This window comes from Macaca mulatta, chromosome 13 (genome assembly GCF_049350105.2).
Source record: "Macaca mulatta isolate MMU2019108-1 chromosome 13, T2T-MMU8v2.0, whole genome shotgun sequence".
Classification (NCBI taxonomy): Eukaryota; Metazoa; Chordata; class Mammalia; order Primates; family Cercopithecidae; genus Macaca; species Macaca mulatta.
In genome coordinates, this window is record NC_133418.1 from 98,447,058 (window position 1) to 98,461,294 (window position 14,237).

At 49.3% G+C, this 14,237-nt stretch overlaps 1 protein-coding gene across 6 annotated transcripts in view; it reads left to right on the plus strand.

Annotated features, from left to right (window-relative positions):
• Window positions 1–2,293: 2,293 nt before the first annotated feature.
• Window positions 2,294–14,237, plus strand: part of OTOF (otoferlin) — a 103,362-nt gene continuing 91,418 nt past the window's right edge. For all 6 annotated transcript variants that reach the window (XM_077959864.1, XM_028831868.2, XM_015111892.3 and 3 more), the window contains exon 1: window positions 2,294–2,460. In XM_077959864.1, the coding sequence (XP_077815990.1) occupies window positions 2,382–2,460 (79 nt within the window). In that variant the 5' untranslated portion in view covers window positions 2,294–2,381. The remainder of the gene's footprint in view (window positions 2,461–14,237) is intronic.

Sequence of the window (14,237 nt, forward strand, 5' to 3'; positions counted from 1 at the left end):
CCTGGCTCTGGAAAGAATTCAGTAAACGTTCGTTACATAAATTATATACTCAGTTACCAAAATGGGTAACAGAAGAATAGACACTAAAAAGTGGGATCTGGTCAGGCACGGTGACTCACACCCATAATCCCAGCACTTTGGAAGGCCAAGGCAGGTCAGCAGTTCGAGACCAGCCTGGCCAACATGGTGAAACCCCGTCTCTACTAAATATACAAACATTAGCTGGGTGTGGTAGCACATGCCTGTAGTCCCACCTATTTGGGAGGCTGAGACAGAAGAAGTGCTTGAACCCGGGAGGCAGAGGTTGCAGTGAGCCTAGATCACTCCACTGCACTCCAGCCTGGGTGACAGAGTGAGACTCTGTCTCAAAAAAAAAAAAAAAAAAAAGGGGGATCTGTCTTAGGTTTCAGAAGGGTCAGCTGACTCCATTGAGAGCTGGTGAGTGAAATTGCCACCATTTTATGGATGTGGAAAGTGAGATTCAGCAGAGATCAATGCCTTGGCTAGGGCAGGTTCATGGGCTTTTACTTAAAGATGCACAGGGTCTGTAAGAGGCCTCATGAAATTCACTCCCTTCAGGGGAGGACCTCCAGAGAACCAAGGAAGGAGATATTTTCTGTTGTTGTTGTTTTACCTTGTAGCCACCAAGCCTTAAAAACACAGATCACCTGATGACCTCATGGATGGAAAATGCTAGTGAGTTTAGGTGGTTTTTTTTTAAGACATTAAACTTATCCAGGTTTTGAAAATTTAGCATTCACTTGTATTCAATAAACATAATACTCTAAGACATTTTTAAATTCGCTATGATTAGATAAATGTGAGAAAGGTAAGCAAGAATTGGTTAGGAAAAAGGGCAAAGAAAAAAAACGTAAGTAGAAAAAAAAATAGGGCACAGTAGCAAGGAAATATCTAGAAGGAGGAAAGAAGGCTCTTGGGACATACTGTAGGTTATTTGGAATGTAGAATTCAAAGGAAGTAACCTCTTGTTACCATGCTGTGAAAAATTAGTATTTCTCTTTTAAACCTTTAGACTCTGTTTCAGGTAGATCCCTGAGCTTACTGTTTTCTCCTTTCAACAGTTATTGGGCATTCTACGGTGCACAGGATACCATGTGGGGCTCTGGGGTAGAGGGATGCTGTGCTCCAGGGTCCTCCTGAGGTCAGTAGGGGAAGAGGCAAGGGAAGCAGCCCCAGGACTCAGTAAGATGAGAGGAGGCAGGAGCAGCACAGAGGAGGACCCCGACCCAACCGGGGTGCAGGTACAGAGGCACCTCCAGAAGGAGGCGCTCAAGCTGAGTCCAGGATGGGGTGGAGGGCATTCCACCAAGAACGAATGGCAAGAGCAAGGGTGCAGATGACCCAGCACAGCCTCCAGCATCAGGGATTCTGGCCCCCAGGGTCCCTTTCCTTGGCATGCTGCTGGAAGACAGGAGGGGGCAGTTCTCCTTTGGTCCTTAGAAATTTCACTGTAGATACCCCTTCTCCTGCCCCTAGCAGCTTATAAGAGCAGAAGGCCATTCAATTCTGCTCCTCTGGCTGGAAAGCAAACATCAGCCTGGCTTACCTTCGCTAGCCTGCCTGACCCCCAGCCTTGGGGTGGGGCTAGGTTAGTGCCCTGGATCCTTAAACATGGCCCCTCGTAGCACATAAGCCTCTGCTGTCTCCACAACCAGGCATCTCCATCATGCGTGGCCTGGTCCTGAGCTTCCCCTCAGGCAGCAGCCCCAGCCTCTCTGCTTCCTGAGATTCAGAAACAGTGATCCCAGGGCAGGGCTCAGGGCCCAGCCTCTTGGGGGCACAGTCTCCAGCAGGGAAGAGGCGGGCATAGGTGGACAAACACATTTCCTTCTTCTTGTAGTGTGCCCCTGTGGGGGTGGGAGTGCCCCCTGCCCCACACCCACCCCACCCATGCGCATGCCCATTCCTCTGTGCCCACTGCTGGTGGCAGGGCTTGCTTAGTAGGGAAGCAGCAGAGCCCTGCAGAGGGGTGGGCAGAGCCTCCCTTCCAGGAGCTAGGAGAAGACACCTGAGGCTGGACAGAGCTTTATCTGGGAGCTGGCGGCTGCTAAATAATGAATTCCAACTCTGCCGCACTCCCAGGCTGCACACTGGGTGCACACACACACACGCACACACACACTGATACACACACGCTGGGCTGACAACTTGGAGGGGCGGGGGCTGGGAGGCTCTGTGAGTCGCTGCAGGAGCAGCTTAGCTCGGCTTGGTTGCCTTGGTCTCTGTGGGCAGCATCGGAGGGGGGTCGGGAGGAGGAGGAGGAGGCAGCAGCAGAGAAGAGAGAGGCGTGTGAGCCGCGCTCCACCAGCTAGCTCCTTCCTGCTGCTCCTGCCTGGCAGTGCCAGGCAGCTCACACCAGCATGGCCCTGCTCATCCACCTCAAGACGGTCTCGGAGCTGCGGGGCAGGGGAGACCGGATCGCCAAAGTGACTTTCCGAGGTAGGGAAGCCCCTGTCTTAGAGGGACGCCAGCTCTGAGAGTTGGCCCGGCGCATGCTCTGGAGGTGGCCGGGGATGGGACAGGGCTGGGAGGATGAGTGGGAAAAGTTCTAGCAGGGCCTGGGACAATGAGCCTTTTCACAGGTAGTCATCTGCCTGGGACTGACTGGCCATTGTGATTTCTGGAAAATCTCGGTTCCCTGTGCTTCCATGCCTGTGTCTCCTTGCGCTTGCCAACATGCCAGTGCCCAGGCAGGGTGCAGAGCCCTCTGCCTGGGGAGGCAGAAGTGAGGACCACATCCCTGAGCTCAGGGAGACCCAGGACCCCCTCTTCCTCTCTCTCCCTCTCCTGCAGGTTGATTTCCTTGAGCACAGGGTAGGGGCCAGGTCTGGAGCCTGGGACACCCAGGGTGGCCGGGAGAAACCAGGCAGCCAGTAGCTCCCTGGGCCCCAGAGTGATGGGGGACACTGTTGGCTTCTCTTACATCTATTCATGGGTGGGGACCCTAGGAAACCCTCACCTCTCTTCTGTCTGGTCTTTTCTCATCCTTTTCACTCATGTTTTCAGTGACCATTTATCATGATCTACTGTGTCCCAAGGATAGGGGTAGAAACACAGAGCTGAGCCCAACCCAGCCCCAGCCCCAAGGAGCCTGCATCTGTTGGGCAGGCGTGGGACAAGCAGCACAGGTATGTGAGACAGAGGGTGGGGGTGAGTGCAGCATGCATGCTACAGAAGCAGCACCCTCACCCAGGCTGGTGACTGGTGGTCAGGGAAGGCTTCCCAGAGGAAGCAACACTCAGTTGATACCCGAGGGACCAGCAGGAGGGAGCTAGGAGAGGAGGTGAGGACTAAGTAGACAGGGGAAACGGTGTGCCCAGAGCTGAGAGGAGCTGAAACTCTGGAACCGAAAGAGGTTCCATGTGTCTACAGCCCAGAGAGTATGCAGGAGCGGAGGCCAGAGAGCCAGGCAGGGCAAGGATGCGAGGCTGGACCTGACCCCGTGGACAGCGGAGCCCCTGAGCATTTTAAGTGGGGAAAGGCAGGGCCAGGCTGACTGTGTCCTTCACCAACCCACCTCTGCCTCTTCATGTGGTCGCTCCCCAGCCCTGGGGGTTGGCGGTGCTTCTCACTAGACACGGCCCCTTCTCCCAAGAGAGGGGTCTGAGAGTAGTGAAGAGGGGGCAGAGAGGACCCCACCATACTAAAGAGCGAAGTGAACCTTGGGGCCCAAGCTGGACACATGTCTGCACCTCTGCTGGAAGGGACTGGAGAGGCCATTGGCAGAACATTCCAGCAAGAGCCCTGGGGCACCCACATCACCTACTCAGAGGCCCTGGGATGCCCACACTGCAGCTTGTGTTCATAGGGACAGGCAGGGGTGGAGGTGATGGCAGTGGCCCTGCCAGCAGGAGGAGGTCAGGCAGAAGGGAGAGGGAGGTGTGGGCTGGGCTGCCTTTTGCCTCCCACCCCAACCCACTGACTGCTTTCTCTGCAGCACCCTGGACCTCCCTCTGTGTGCCACCTGCTGGCTCATGCTGGCTTTAGAAAAAGCAAATGTGTCCTTTCACATGTGAAATGTGGCCCTGAGCTCCATGGGCAGCATAGTGTGGGGTAGTTAAGCTACAGGTTGCCGTCCTGCTGCAGCTATGCTGAGACAGTCCAGTCTGCACCGGACAGGCCCATTTGCAGGCAGAGAAACCAAGACTCAGGGGTAGAACACTGTGCGTGGCATTCACAGAGGGGCTGAGGCACGGTGGCCCCAGCTCTCAGGATCCCATCCTGAGTACTCAATCCTGCAAGCTCTTTATCTCCTCCTGGGCCACCTGGGAGGCAGCACCTTGTCTATCTGACACCCATCTTCTCCTTGGAGCAGCGAAGGGCTGGGCCTTTAGCCTCACTCACCAAACAGGAATTAGTCTATTTGCAACCCTTGCTCTCTGGACTGAGTGGAGAAATAGTTTCCAAGCTCCACATCAGCAGGAGGTGGCCATGGGCAGAGCTCCCGGGGAAGGGGGCTGGGCAGCAGGAATAGGCAGATGACAAGCAGTTTCCAGAAAGTTCCTTTTTTACAACCAGAGATGCCTCAGCCACTCACCTGCAGCATCCAGCAGTTGACAGCTGTAGGCATCCCAAAAGACCAACACCGACCACAATTCAGAGGGAATGGACCCACTCTACGACGTTCCGCAGCATCTCCCAGCACACGCAACCACTGGGGGCCGAGCAGGTCCTCTGCAGGGGGAAACAAGAAACTGGTAAACATGCAGAGGCAGACACTGGCCCCAGGCTCCCCAAGGCTTTTGAGTGAAGCTCAATGCTGGGGTGGGTAAGGGAGCCCTTGGTGAGTTGTGCCCATTGGCAGAGGCCCCAGGTAGGCCAGAGCAGGTTGAAATACGGCTTGACCTTCTGTGCTGTGCCATCCAGGACACTAAGGAAAGAGCCCTGCTGGGCTATCATGGAAAAAGTTCTGGATATGGAGTCAGAAGCCCTAGATTCTACCTGGGTTCTGCCACTTACTTCACCCCTCTGACCCTCAGTTTCCTTATCTGTGAAATGGGCATGATAATAACACGCACCTCACTAGACTGCTTCAGAGAAACCATAGGTATGGAAGAGTTTGAGGGAAGAGTATTCATACAGCCGATGTGTGTGTGAGGCAGCCATTCCCGTTCTCCTTGGCAGCAGCTATTGGCCCCTGACGTATCTTCTCTCCAGTCCAGCCTTCTCCCCCTGTCGGCCAGGAGTGAGCAGAGGGCCCCACGTGAGATATAAAGGGAAGAGGAGAACACATCTGATGGGTTCCAGTCTGTGCCAGGAGCAGGCAGATTGGGCCTGGCCTCTGCTCTATAGGAGCCTCTGCTGAGATGTTGCGCAGGAACCCAGGCAGGCAGACCCCCGACACTCCTGTTCTCATCTGGCTGGGCGTGCACCAGCTTTGCCTGTGGCCACCTCTTTTCCCACTGCCCTCAGGTCAGTCGGCCCCACGCTCAGGTTCCTCAGTGCTCCCAGCCAGTTCTATATCTAGCTCTTAGCTCTTACTGCCCCTGGCTGCTCCTAAGCTGGTCCTGCCCTGTTAGTGCATTTCCTGAACATGCTGATATTTGTGCACAGGCCTGGGACCCTGAGGTGAAGGGGCCAGGCTGGCCTTCCAGGAGTTACAATCCCATTGGGTCAGACAGGAGATAGGGAGTCCTGAGTGAATCTCCATTGTGCCTGCAGGCCACAGGGTTCAGCTGGGTTTCCCATTAACAAAATGGAGACAGTGATCCTCATTTAGCTCAGAGGCCTACAGTTCCCAGCAGTAATCAGGAGTGGGCTGTGTGAGAAGGAGCCATCTTGACCACAGGTTGCTACTCAAAGAGAGGAAGTATTAGCTTCAGGTATTTCCTTTATCAACACCTGAAATGGTTCCCTACGTCAATGACAGAGCCACAGAACGCAGGGTGTGAGGGGTCCTGAAGTTCTTCTAGCCCAACCTTCTGTCCAGTGCTGAGCCCCAAGGCTGAGGGACCTGGACTGTCAGGGAACCAACTGTCAGGGAACCAAGTGACAGACTGTCCAGGGCCAGCCCTGATGTCTCCCTTCTCTTTCCATCCCCTGAGCCTTCTCGCCAAGACATGAGGTTTGGGGATTTTCTGTGTGAGACAAGAACGTCTGAAGGCTGGACCTGGCTTCCACATAATCCCCCGTGGCTGGGAATTGGCACGAAGGTTTGCAGGGCATCCACCTCCACCTTTTCATTCCTACTTCTCTTCCCACCCTACCCCTGATTCCCACCCTGCTATGTTCCCACTACATTCAACTTCCAGCCATTCCCAAAAGATACCACACCCTTTTACACCTCCAAGCCTTGATACATGGATCATGTTTCTTCTGCCTGGAATGACCACCCTCCACCTTGAGAAAGCCCATTAATTCTGCTCATCCTTCAAGGCCCAGCTCATATGCCACCTCCTCCATGAAGCCTTCTCCTCCTCTAGCAGTACACTGCACACATTCTTCCTACTGCTCTGCCACAGTACATTGCATTTCAGAAACTGGCCACACCTCTGCATGCTGCCCTAACTTTTGAGCATCTTCAAGACAGACATCAGACACGGTTTCTGTCTTTGTGGAATTCACTGTGTCATGGGTTTGAGTTCTTCCACTGTGGCACTGCCACTCTTTGGCTCCATTTCCCCAGCTGTGAGCTCCCACCCCAGAACTTTCTATCCAAGGAGGATCAAGGGACTGGAAGAGGCCTCAAGGGCCAAGAACCAAAAACCCTGGCTCTTACTCCTTCTATCAACTTTCCTAGCCCAGAGAATCTTCCAGGGCTCCAAAGAGGCCTAACAAAATTTTTTTTTTAGACGGAGTCTCGCTCTGTCACCAGGCTGGAGTGCAGTGATGTGATCTCGGCTCACTGCAACCTCCGCCTCCTGGGTTCAAGCGATTCTTCTGCCTCAGCCTCTGGAGTAGCTGGGACTACGGGTGCCCGCCACCATGCCCGACTAATTTTTGTATTTTTAGTAGAGACGGTGTTTCACCATATTTCCCAGCCAGGTCTGTAACTCCTGACCTCATGATCTACCCGCCTTGGCCTCCCAAAGTGCTGGGACTACAGGCGTGAGCCACTGCGCCTGGTCAGGCCTCACAAATATTAGCAAGCTCAGCTCCAGCCCACAGGTGGGAAGCGAGAGGGATTGCATGTGTAAGCCAGAGTGAGTTAGGGGAAGACGGAGGAAGGAGAAAAGGCAGATGGGAAGGGAGGTGGGAGCAGACTCTGAGTTGGCCCCTGGAGCCCAGAAGGGAGGCAGGAGTTTTTATTGAGCAGGGGAAATGGTCAGTATTTAAGAAGCCACTGAAGGATGGTAGCTCATTGACAGGATCAAAAGCCGTGAAAGGGCCAGGCATGGTGGCTCATGCCTCTTTCCGAACCTTACTGCGACCACACGTGGGGCAGGATCTCACTGTCTGACAGAGGAGAAGAAACACACACAGAGGTGAAATGAGTGCAGCATACAGGAGGGCCAGGGGTGGGGGTAAATCACAATAATGTTTAGAGGATGACAGCTTACTTAGAGCTACAGAGACCAGGGAATAGGAGCAGGAAGAGGAGCAGGAGGAAGTGCCTAAGCTGGGTCTTGAAAAACTCCCCCTGTTTGCCCCCATGGAGATGCAGGAAGTGAGGAATTGGTGATGAAGGAAGGTGAAGTCATTCTGGGTGAGGGACTGACCAGACCAGAGGCTAGAGGAGGGGAATTGCAGCCAAGTTCCATGTCGGGGAAATCACACCATGTAGCTGGAGCAGAGGCTATAGGAAGTGGTAGAGGGAGACCAGCTAGGAAAGGAGCAGTGGGCCTGCTGAGTGATTGTACAGGGAAGGGTTGCAGCTGAGGCACTGGGGACAAGATTTCCCCCTACTGTTGGCTGCAGGCGCCACCTCCGACTCCACGTTAGATTTATTTTCCCCAGTAAAATGAGGGAGCGCTCCCTCTTGATGAAAAATACAGCTACTATTTGGAAACTTATCTGCCGCCCCTGATGAAGGAGGCAGAATACCCAGTGCACCCACCCCTGAGATGCTCCTGCAATGCCTAGGCCTGTCTGTGGGCTGTAGTCCAGCCTAGCACCCCCTCTCTTGGAGAATGTGGGGTAGGCATTGTCCCTGCTGAAGGCGGCAATAGAGGGGACCCTTACAACGATCTTGGCAGCCTGTGGCTGGCTGTGGACATAGCCCTGCGCTTTGCCCCTCCTCCCTCCCCCAGAGCAAGCCATTGCACACCAGCGAACAGCAGACAGAGCACACAGAAAATTCCCCAGGCTTCTCCTGCTTTGATAGGAAGAGTGTGCTTTCATGTAATGAAAATGATTGTAAAACTGTCTTCTGCTGCAAAAGCCCTCAGGAAAATGCTGCTGGGAATGTGCTGAGAACAGACTTGCAAATCATTTCTCTGAATTGGGAAGTCTTGGTTATCTTAGCCACCTTTACCGACCATGTGAAAGCCACATCTCTCCCACCCACTCCCATCCCTGGGTCTCATTTTATTTTATTTTTTTTCCTGTCGCCCAGGCTGGACTGCAGTGACACAATCATGGTTCACTGTAACCTCAACCTCCTGGGTTCAGGCGATGCTCCCACCTCAGCCTCCTGAGTAGCTGGGACTACAGGCACACACCACCATGCTCAGCTAATTTTTGTATTTTTAGTAGGGATGGGGTTTCACCATGTTGCCCAGGCTGGTCTTGAACTCCTGCTCAAGTGATCTGCCTGCCTCAGCCCTCCCGAAGTGCTGGGATTATAGGTGTAAGTCACTGCACCCGGCCTTATCTTCTTCTTTTTTTTTTTTAACTTTTATATATATGTTAAAAAAAAAAACCTTAAATATATACAAGAGTGGGGAGAACAGTATCATGGCCCTATGTTGTCCCATCCAATTTTAGCTATCATCAATTCACGGCCAATCTTGCTTCATTTGCATCCCATGATCCTACTTCCCCACCCCAAATTATTTTGAAGAAAATCCCAAACCCCATACCATTCCATCTGTAAATATTCAGTACATAGCTATAAAAGATAAGAACTCAAATAAATATCACATACTTTGTCATTTTAAAGAAATTAATAACAATTCCTTAGTACTATCAACTAATCAGGCAGTGATCAAATTCCTAATTGTCTCATCAATGTCATAATTTTTTTCCAATTTATTAAAATCTTCATTTTAACATGTTTTGTAAATCAGGCATTTAATCATTTATTCACTGATTCTGTTGAAGGGCAGCCATGTGCCAGGCACTGGGGGACAGTGGGGAATGAGACAGACGTGGCTCCTGTCCTCAAAGGGGGAAGATGATGGCTGCACCCATCATGAGGAGCATTATGGGAAGGGAGGCACAGGTGCCCAGGCAGTTCGTGGCAAGGAAATCCACTTAGCCCAGGAAGCCAGGAAGCCACCCCAGTGGGTGAGCCAGAGTCAGTTAGGGGAAGACCGAGGAAGGAGGAAGGGCAGATGGGAAGGGAAATAGGAGCAGGCTCCCAGGTGGCCCCTAATGCCCAGAAGTGAGTCAGGAGTTTTTACTGAACAGTGGGAATGGGCAGTATTTAAGAAGCCCTTGAAGGATCGCAGCTCGTTGGCAGGAACAAAGGCCATGAAAGGGCTGGATGCGGTGGCCCACGCCTGTAATCCTAGCCCTTTGGGAGGCCAAGGCTAGGGGATCACTTGAGGCCAGGAGTTCAAGACCAGCCTGGCCAACATGGTGAAACCCCCCTCTACTAAAAATACAAAAGTTATCCAAGCATGGTGGGTGCACGCCTGTAATCCCAGCTACTCAGGAGGCCGAGGCAGGAGAATTGGTTGAACCCAGGAGGCGGAGCTTGCAGTGAGCCAAGATCACGCCACTGCACTGCAGCCTGGGCGACAGAGCAAGACTCCGTCTCAAAAAAAAAAAAAAAAAAAAAAAAGCCATGAAAGGCTCCATCCCAGGCAGAGGGGCTAACACTAGTTAACATTAGTGCAGACTTGCTGGTGTAGAGATGCATCAGGGGAGTGTGGAGAGGAGGCTGGAAGGCAGGGCATGGGGGACTCAGCCAAACACAGAGGGTCTTTGGTGTCACACTAGAGACACTCTTAGCAGGAGAATGGGATGCTAAGATATTGTTTTGGAGAGAATACTCTAGATGTGAGGACTGTGGGCAGGGATGCTTGGGAGGAAGCCCAGGGCAGGCGGAGGGCAGAGAGCCTCAGCAGGTGGGCATGAGAGAGGAAGGAGCAGCGCTGGGATCAGGGGAGTGAGTGAGAGGGCAGGACAAGGGTACCTCAGGACAGGAGTAAATTGTGGCCCTGGGGACCACCGTGGACCCAGGGATTTGGGGTACTGGGCCTTAGTTGATTCTCCTCTAGACTCCTGCCAGTTGCTGACACTCTGAATTCTGGCAAACATGGAGACATCAGAGTGAAAACACCTGGAGCCATTGCCATCCAGGTGGGCGCCTCGAGGGCAGGCGCCTTGGCTGCTTTCCCAGCGGCAGCATGGGGCCTGGCACAGAACAGACCTGACACAGAAGTGGGAGCAAGGAGCACCGCCTGTGGGTGCAGGCGCAGTGATCAGTTAGCAACAGGGGCCCCCATGCAGCCTGCCATCCAGGCAGCGCCAGGCAGTGATCCATTTCTCTTGGTGACAGCCCTAGAAAAGGCTCCTGAGACATGGACCATCATGTGATCATTTTTACCCTAGACCTGTCTGAACTCATCCACCTGCTAGATGCTGCCTCAACAGTCCTCGTTTCTATTTTATTTTCTTTTATTTCATAGCAGAAGGGCTAATCTGCTGAGGTGGAGATCAGTTTTCACCCACTGGCTTTTTTTTTTTTTTTCAGCCAAAGTTTAAGAAAAAGTCAGGAAGGACTGCAGTTTCAACAATATTTTTACCCTATCGGAGTAAAAGAGTCACCCTCCCATTATAACTCATTGTATTCCCAGTGCCTGACGCAGAAAGGGTACTCTACACACTTGTGGATCACTGGGACCACAAGCTCTCCTGTCACAGTAACAGGGGAATCTGGGACCCAGCAGTTGCTTACTGTGTGGGTGGCACTGTCCAAGGCTCAAAGACAAATACCACAGGCCCTTCCTGCCTCAGTGCCAGGGTCTGAAAAATAGGAACCAGTGCTCTCAGTCAGTTGCAGGGCAAAGTCAGAATCTGAGTGAGGACCTGGAAGAAGGGTTTGAGCTGAGCCAGAGAGATGGGATTTATCATCCCTGCTCACCCCCTGCCTCTCAGATGGATCCCTGACCCAAGCCTAAGTTTCCATAGTGTAAACCTGGATGCTAGCAGGGTGGGTCAAGGGGAAATACATGAGTGGAGGTAGAAATGATATTTGAGTACAATTGTGTAAAATAAAAGGTTAGAGTTCCATGGGGCCTCCATTTAGCAGGGAAATGGGGAAAATGGAAGGGGTAACCTCCAGTGTGAGGCCCAGGGACTCTGCAGTACCAAAGTCTGGCTCTGTGAGTCATTGGTGATTTTCAGAGAGTACACTATGTAAGAAATGTGAGGAATAGCTGCTTTCTTGGACAACTCTTTGAATTGAATTTCTTTCTGTTACCCTGCCATCAACTGTCATTATAAAATTGAAGATGTGTTTCTCATGGGGAAAAAAAGTGTTATTACAAGAGATAATCACAAACAACTAGACAGGAAAATCACACCACCGTCAACCACCTTGATGTAACTGGCATTTCTAGAACATTACACACCCAAAACTGAAAAATATACATTCTTCTTAAATGCACCTAGAACACTCACCAAGACAGACCATATGCTGGGCAATTAGACAAGTCTCAATACATTTCAAAAGACTGAAATCTTACAGAGTGTGTTCTCTGACCATAGTGAAATTCAACTAAAAATCAATAATAAGAAGATATCTTTGAAAGTTCCAAATATTTGGAAATTAATACCCTTCTTAACCTATGGTCAAAGAAGGAAAGAAAAGAGAAATTATCAAACATTTTAAACTGAATTATAATGAAAATACAACATATTAACATTTATCATTTTAAGTACTTCTAGCAGAAAAGAAGTGTGAAATTGTAATCTAGGTTTCTGCTTTAAAAAGGTACCAAAAGAAAAGCAAATTAAACCCAAACCTTGAAAACATTATGTTAAATGAAAGAAGCCAGACACAAAAGATCACACTGTATAATCTCATTTACAGTCAGGCATCGCTTAATGATAAGAGTATGTTCTGCGAAATGCATCGTTAAGTGATTCTGTCATTGTGTGAACATCATAGAGTGTACTTACACAAACCTAGATGGTCTAGCCAACTACACACCTAGGCTATATGGTATGACCTACTGCTCCCAGGCCACCAATGTGTACAGAATGTAACTGTATTCAATGCCGTAGGCAATTATAGTACAATGGTAAGTATTTGTGTATCTAACTAAACATAGAAAAGGTACAGTGAATACAATATTATAATCTTATGGGACCACTGTTGTATATGCAAGTGGTCATTTGACTGAAACAGTGTTATGTGATGCAAGAATGTATATGAAATGCTCAGAACAGACAAATCAATACAGACAGAGGAGATTCGTGGTTGTCAAGGGCTGCGGGGAGGGAGAATGGGGAGTGGCTGCTCACAGATGTGGAGTCTCCTTCCAGGGTGATGAAAATATTCTGGAATTAGGTAGTGGGAATGGGTGCATAACCTTGGGAATATACTAAAAACTACTGAACTGTACGCTTTAGAAGGATGACTGTTATGGAATGTGATTATATTTCAATAAATAAAAATCAAACATCCCTGCCAAATTAAACTCAAAGGGAGTATAAAAGGAAGGAAATAGAAAATAGACAACAGAGAAATTTAACAAAGCCAAAAGTTGGTTCTTTGAAAAAAATTAACAAAATAGATAAACCCTAGGAAGGCTTATCAAAAGTAAAAAAGCAAGAAAACACAAAGTTCCAATTTCGGGAATAAAAGAGGGAATATCATCACATTAAAAGAAAAATAAGGGAATATTACAAATAACTTATCTCCATAAATTCTACAACTCAGATGAAATGAATAAATCCTTTGAAAAACAACTTACCAAAACTGACATAAAAAGAAATGGAAAATCTGAAGAGCCTCCATACCTATTAAAGAAATTGAATTTCTAATAACAATGATGATGATGACGATAACCTTCCTGCCACAAAGAAAACTTCAGATCTAGATTATTTCACTGCCGTATTGTAGAAAATATTTTTTTTTTCTTTTTTTAAGACGGAGTCTCACACTGTCGCCCAGGCTGGAGCGCAGTGGTGCAACCTCAGCTCACTGCAACCTCTGTCTTCCCAGTTCAAGCGATTCTCCTGCCTCAGCCTCCCGAGTAGAGTAGCTGGGACTACAGGCACGTGCCACCATGTCCGGCTAATTTTTGTATTTTTAGTAAAGGCAGAGTTTCACCATGTTGGCCAGGCTAATCTCGAACTCCTGACCTCAAGTGATCTGCCCACGTTGGCCTCCCAAAGTGCTGGGATTACAGGCATGAGCCACCACACCTGACCTGTAGAAAACATTTAAGGGGAAACGTAATAACAACCTTACACAAACTCTTTCAGAAAATAGAGAAGGAAGAGCACATCTCAATTCATTTTATATTATCAACACCTGACAAAGACCTTACACAATAAGAAAATTACAGCCCAATATCTCTCATGAATACAGATGTAAAAATCCTTAACAAAATATTAGCCAACTGAATAGCAATATATGAAAAGGATAACACATCATGACAAGTGAGTATTATCCCAGGAATGCAAGGTTCATTTAAAATTAGAAAATCAAAATATTTTACCATATTAACACAGTAAAGGAAAAAATTCATGATTATATCAATAGATGCAGAAAATGCATTTGACAAAATTAAACACCCATTCATGATAATAACTATCAGCAAACTACCAATAAAAAGAGCTTCCTCAATCTGATAAAAAACATCCAGCTAACATTATACTTAATTCAGAAATATTGAACATTAAGATCATGAGTCAGGCAAAGTTTTCTACTCTCACCACTTCTATTCAACACTGTACTAGAATTCTAGCCAGCACAAGGTGGCAAGGAAAAAAACAACTCCTATTGCTTTTTTTTGGAAAGGAAGAAGTAAAACTTTCTTTATTCACAGAAAACCTAATTGGTTATGTAGAAAATCCTAAGGAATCTATTAAAAAGCTACTGTAATTAATGAGTGAATTTAGCAAGTTTTTAGGATATATGATTAATACACAAGAAA